We start from the raw sequence: 6,552 nt of genomic DNA, 5'->3' as shown, positions 1-6,552 counted from the left end.
ATAAGGACTGAACGTGCAATTTGACACTTGGACCAGGGACGATTCGTGTAATTTACTCTAAATAAAAATATAATATAAGAAATTTTTTGATTAATGAGAAATAATCTCTACAGTCTTTACAGTCTTTACGAGGTTAAGAAAAACACATCCATAAACGCCCTTAAATTGTAAAGATGTAAGGGTATTAATTACAACTTGCTTTAAGTTAAAGGGTGAAAATTGAATTTTTAGTCATCAGAAGAACGTTAGAGAAACTCCATCGTCCCCACTCCGATTTCAAATTAATTCCTCTTTCAAAACCCTCTCCAACGGCTAATTTTTTCATTCTCTCTCTACAGTCCCCCCTCTCTACTCTGTAGGATAATCCTTCTCTTTACGCACTGGATTAGGGTTTGTGAAAGATGAAGAAGCCACCTAGAAGCCCGATATTGAGAGAGAATTCTTTCGATATGCCACCACAAAACCCTAGTTCGATGAAGCAGAATAGATCTTCAAATCGAAAACAGAAATCTTCCAAAGAAAATGCTCCGCCTTCCAATACGAACGTCATTCCAGATTCCTCTCATAATCCTTCTTTCACTGGTAAACCCTCTCCCTCCGTTGCTAGTAAATTGAAATCCCTGCTCCCACCGAGACCTCCTTCATCAAATCCTCTCAAGCGGAAGCTTGGTACTGAGTTTCAACCTGAAAATGGTGTCTCTGGATCTTCTGATACAGGGGTTAAGGTATGCATTTTTAAACCCTAATCCGGTGTTTTTTTGCTGGAAAATGTTTACAGTTTGCAGCCTTACAAAATGTCAGCTGAATCTGAAGTTTTTCTTTAGGTTATTGTAAGAATGCGACCACAGAGTAAAAATGAAGAGGGAGAAACGATAGTCCAGAAGACTTCTGGTGATTCATTATCGATACTTGGACAACAATTTACTTTTGATCATGTAGCAGACACAACCGCAACTCAGGCAAGTGGATTGTTCTTGTTAATTTAGTTTCCTTTTATATAAAAAACTCAGATTTTTTACTGATATTCTCGCCAAATGGTTTTTTTCTTTCAGATAGATATATTCCAGCTTGTGGGAGCACCTCTTGTTGAGAATTGTCTTGCTGGATTCAACAGTTCTATATTTGCATATGGACAGGTATCATCTCGTGTTTCTTTCATAGAAATAAGCTTTTAACGCTCCTATTTGTCTTAATTCATCACTATACATTTGATTTTCAAAGACTGGTAGCGGAAAGACCTTCACAATATGGGGACCCACCAATGCGTTGTTGGAAGAAAATTCATCTAGCGATGAACAAGGCTTGACACCCAGAGTTTTTGAACGACTATTTTCTCGCATAAATGAGGTAACTTTACACATCTTTTTTATGGGTCCCAACCCCTTCTTACCTTGAAAAAGCAGGGTCAAGTATGTAAATTTATCTCATGATTTACTTATTTCTCGTAGGAACAAGATAAACATGCTGACAAACAACTTATGTATCAGTGTCGCTGCTCTTTTCTTGAGGTAATAATCAATATGATCATTTATGATTGTTTGTTCACACTTTATACTGATCCCAAAACATTTCATTTCAGATATACAACGAACAAGTTACTGATTTGCTGAATCCATCACAAAAAAACCTTCATTTAAGAGAAGACACCAAAACCGGTGTTTATGTTGAAAATTTAACCGAATCTTCTGTTTGCAATATGAAAGATGTGACAGAGCTTCTCAAAAAGGTGTGATTTGTCAATTATCACTTTTATATGGTATCTTCTGCATTTGACTAATAGTCAAACACATTCAAAAAGCATATAATTTTCAAGAAATCTCGTTGATAATATAAAAATTATGCAGGGTTTGTCAAATAGGAAGACTGGAGCAACAAGTATAAATATAGAAAGTTCCCGCTCACACAGTGTATTCACTTGTGTTGTTGAGTCACGCTGCAAGGTAATAACAAGATTGTAATAATTGTAAATGTTTTGCATACGAAAAGGGTATAATTGTAATTTTTAAATTCCTATTTTTTAGAGCATGGATGGATTGAGCTGCTTGAAAACAAGTCGAATGAATCTTGTTGACCTTGCTGGATCAGAGAGACAAAAGTCAACTGATGCAGCTGGAGATCGTTTGAAAGAAGCTGGAAATATCAACCGATCACTTTCACAGCTGGGGTATGTTTGTCATATCAACTAAAATATGTATTTATATAACTATAAAGTCTTTTATATTTATGGATGTTGGATTGACAGAAACTTGATCAACATTCTAGCTGAAGTATCACAAACAGGAAAGCAAAGGCATATTCCTTACAGAGATTCCAAACTGACATTTTTGTTGCAGGAATCTCTTGGTGGAAATGCAAAACTTGCTATGATTTGTGCAATTTCTCCAGCACAAAGGTATAAACAATGTTCTATTCTAAGATTTGGTATAATAGACAAATGACAAAATGACAAATCTACCCTTTTTTATTTCAGTTGTAGAAGTGAGACATATAGTACATTAAGATTTGCTCAACGTGCAAAAGCTATAAAAAACAAAGCAGTTGTTAACGAACAAATGCAAGATAATGTGAATACATTGCGTGAAGTGATACGCCAATTAAGGGTATATTTTTTTTGATCTCTTTTTTGTATAAGTTGGAGGAATTAATAAAAACTAACTTGGGATTTTTTTATTTTTTTTTATAAAAGGATGAACTTGTACGTGTAAAGGCAACAGGAAACCAAGGTGACACGTGTGGAGGGTATTCAACAGGGTGGAATGCTCGAAGAAGTTTGAATCTTTTGAAATTTACCCTCAATTGTCCAATGATTTTACCTCGTGTAGATGATGATGGAGATGAAGAAATGGAAATTGTTAAAATGGAAGAAGATAAAGTTTCTGAGGATATTATTGATGTTAAAATGGCAATTGCTCCATCTACTACTGAAATAAATCAAGATTCTTTAAGTGTTTTGACTGAAATACCCCCAGTCCTGAAGTCTCCAACTCCAAGTGTTTCACCAATAACTGAAAACAACATCAGTAGGAAAAGTTTGAGAACTTGTACAATGTTAACTGCTTCTCAAAAGGAACAAGAAACTAGGGTTTTTGAGGATCTTGAAAATCAGCTTGAAAACCATTTTGCAAAAAATTTGAATCACAATTTGGCTAAGAGTCTACATCATGGTCTTGAAGTGATTGATAAAAACCGAAAAACTTCTGCTTTTGAAAGATCTTCTTCCAAGTTTTGTTATAAATCTTTAGATAGTAAGCCAAAATTGGTGAGAAAAGACATTGGTGTCCAAACTCTTAATGAAAAGAAGTTAGAAGAAGAAGAAGAGAAAGTGTTTTTATGCAGAAATTGCAATTGTAAAAGCTCTAAACAAGTAGAAGAAGATGGAAACTTGCAATTGGTTCCTGTTGATGATGATAAATCCAAGCAGTTGGTTCCTAAAGTATGATTGATTGATTGATTATATAAGTTTACAAAACATAAAATTTTGTTTTTTGTTTATTTTTTATTAATGAAACAGTTTATATATCTATAATGCAGGCAGTTGAAAAGGTGTTGACTGGAGCTATAAGGAGAGAAATGGCATTGGAAGAGCTTTGTACAAAACAAGATTCTGAAATTAATCAACTTAATCGTTTGGTATGCTTTTAATTTGCTTTTATTTTTGTAAATGCAAAATAACAAACATATTTCACCCTTTAATCATTTCTACAAAACAGTTACAACAATATAAACATGAAAGAGAATGCAATTTGATAATTGGGCAAATACGTGAAGATAAAATTGCTCGTTTGGAGAGCTTGATGGATGGAATTTTGTCTCCTGAAGAGTTTAAAGATGATGAATTGGCTTCTTTAACAAGTGAGAATAAGGTATTTTTTGTCTTTATATCTGCTTTATGCTTTATTGTCTGTATATCTGCTTTATGCTTTTATTGTATGTCAATTTACTTTATGCTTTATTTGATATGAGATTTTGGGTATTGCTATTGCATGGATTGCAAGTTTTTTCATGTTTTGGTTCATTTACCATTTTGCCCTTGTATTAACTTCCACTTTTCCTTATGTTACACAGATTTTGAAGGAAAATTACAAAAACCACCCTGAAGTTCTAAGAACAGAAATCGAGTTTCAAAGATTTCTAGATGAATTAGAACGTTACCAAAACTTCTTTGAATTAGGGGAAAAAGATATATTATTGGAAGAAGTTCAAGATTTAAGAAACCAACTTCAATCTTACATAGATTCATCATCATCAAAATTATCACAAAAACCAGTCTTCCAAATAACTCACCCAAGTGGGGTCCAAAGTGAAGAAGAACTAGAATCCATAAAACAAGAACTAGAAACCACACGTCTGCTAATGGAAAAGCAAAAAGAAGAACTTAACACAGAAAGAAAATGTTCAAAAGAGCTAAAAGATGCATTGCAAATGGCAATAGAATCACATGCAAGAATGCTTGAACAATATGCTGATTTGGAAGAAAAACATAGTCATTTGGTTACAACACAAACAAGAATTGAAGATGGAGTTGCAGAGATTATAAAAGCAGCATCAAAAGCTGGAATCAAAGGGGCTGAATCTAGATTTATAAACAAACTTGCGAATGAATATTCGAGTTTGAAAGCAGAAAGAGAAAAGGAAAGACATGTTTATAGAGATGAAAAGAAAGGGCTTCAAGAACAGTTGAAAGATACTGCTGAAGCTGTTCAGGCTGCTAGTGAATTGCTTGTTAGACTTAAAGAAGCAGAAGAAGCTGTTGCTGAAGCTCAGGTAATTTACATTTTTGGTCCCTCCGTATAGCTGGATATTTCAATTTCGGTTCCGAAACGTTTTGTTTTGCAATTTTGGTTCTTGTTTGAGGTTTTTGTAACGTTTTTTGGTCATGTTCCAAGTTAAATGAATATATTTGGGACTAAAATTGTAAAAATCGGCTAAACTCAGGGACCAAAAATGTTACAAACTTTTTAAAGAAGGATCAATATTGCAAGAGAACTTTTTAGGACCAGTTCTACACAGGGGAAGACACTTTTTTGGAGTAATTTACATTTTTGGTCCCCTAGTATAGCTAAAATTTGCAAATTCAGTCCCAAAATGTTTTATCTTGTATTTTAGTCCTATTCTAAGTAAAATGACTATTTTTGGGAGCAAGTTTGCAAAAATAAGCTAAATTTAGGGATCAAAATGGTCATTGTACTAAGAACATGGACCAAAAAAGTTACATAAGTTATGAAAAAGGATCAAAATAGTCATATTCCAAGTAAAATGACTATTTTTGGGACCAAATTTGCAAAAATAAGCTAAATTTAGGGATCAAACTAGTCATTGTACTAAGAACATGGACCAAAAAAGTTACATAAATTATAAAAAAGGATCAAATTTGGAAGATAACTTTTAGGGACCAAAATTTTTTTGGTCCTTGAGTATAGCTAAAATTTTCAAATTTGGTCACAAAATTTTTTATCTTGCAAATTTAGTCCTTATTTGAGGTTTATGGTTTTTAGTCCTGTTTAAAGTGATTGTTTTTGGGACCAAATTTGCAAAAATAATCCAAACTCATGGACTAAAATAGTCATTGTACAAAGAACGGGGACCACAAACGTTGTAGAAACCTTAAGGAAGGATGCAAATTGTAAGAGAACTTTTTGGGACCAAACATGCAAAAAACTAGCTATACTCAAGGACCAAAAATGTAATTTAATCATTTTCTATAAATTGTTTATCTTCTATGAATGTGTAGACACGAGCCAGGGAGGCGGAAGAAGAAAAGGAGAAGGCTTACAAACAGATTGAAAATTTAAAGAGAAAATATGAAGATGGTGAATTGACTAAACTACCCCTGGAAGGTGAATTTGAAAAATTCTATGTGGAAGATGAGGAGTTGACTAAATTACCAGAACCCTCTTCGTGGTTCTCTGGGTATGACAGTTGCAACATATAGGGGGTAGGGGTACGATAGTCAATTCCAAATTTAGATGTAGAATTTTTATGTATATCTATATATTTGGGACCAAATGTATTGGTTCTCTATTGTATTATTAACTTTTTTTTGAACTTTTTGCATTAATACGAATCTTTTTGTCTGTTAGAAGCAAATCTAGTAGGGGCCTAGTTTGTAGAGAGACAATTGGCCTTTTCTTTAGATCTTACATTTATTTAGTGAATATAAAATATTTATGTTATGTAATTTCTAAATAAAAATTAAAAACAAAATAATGATGTTTAGGGATGTTTAGTAAAAAAAACATATATCGAAGTCTCTGAGTTAGACCTAATTTTTTACGAGACTCGTTTGTTCAATACTGTTTTTGTTTTATCTAACTTGATAAGTAAACAATTTCATACATTAGGTTTAATTAAAAAAGTTATTTTATATTTTTCATAAAATGAAAGTGATTGGTAATCAATTGTTCTAGCTACTTGCACTTGCCTCTTAACAACGGCGATTTTTATTTTAAATGTTTGTCACAACTTAAAATGGTCAAAGTGTAAAAAAGTAGAAAAATAATAATTAAAAGTCATAAATAGTTGGTTTGAGAAGTTAATGAATCTTTCAAAATT

At 32.8% G+C, this 6,552-nt stretch overlaps 1 protein-coding gene across 1 annotated transcript; it reads left to right on the top strand.

Moving 5' to 3' along the window:
* Positions 1–285: 285 nt before the first annotated feature.
* On the top strand, positions 286–6,173 carry LOC145037881 (kinesin-like protein KIN-12B). The gene is made up of 15 exons (XM_078986634.1): positions 286–725; positions 825–959; positions 1,053–1,136; positions 1,222–1,347; positions 1,449–1,508; positions 1,580–1,726; positions 1,845–1,940; positions 2,022–2,164; positions 2,243–2,392; positions 2,471–2,600; positions 2,687–3,433; positions 3,532–3,630; positions 3,711–3,863; positions 4,066–4,764; positions 5,732–6,173. Exons 1-15 carry the CDS (start codon positions 402–404, stop codon positions 5,930–5,932), a joined length of 3,294 nt encoding a protein of 1,097 aa, XP_078842760.1. The 5' UTR covers positions 286–401; the 3' UTR covers positions 5,933–6,173.
* Positions 6,174–6,552: the final 379 nt, after the last annotated feature.

The sequence above is a fragment of the Lactuca saligna genome, chromosome 1 (assembly GCF_052625555.1).
Source record: "Lactuca saligna cultivar CGN05327 chromosome 1, ASM5262555v1, whole genome shotgun sequence".
Lineage (NCBI taxonomy): Eukaryota > Viridiplantae > Streptophyta > Magnoliopsida > Asterales > Asteraceae > Lactuca > Lactuca saligna.
The sequence above is the reverse complement of the archived record's forward strand: the minus strand, read 5'-3'. Positions and strand labels throughout refer to the sequence as shown.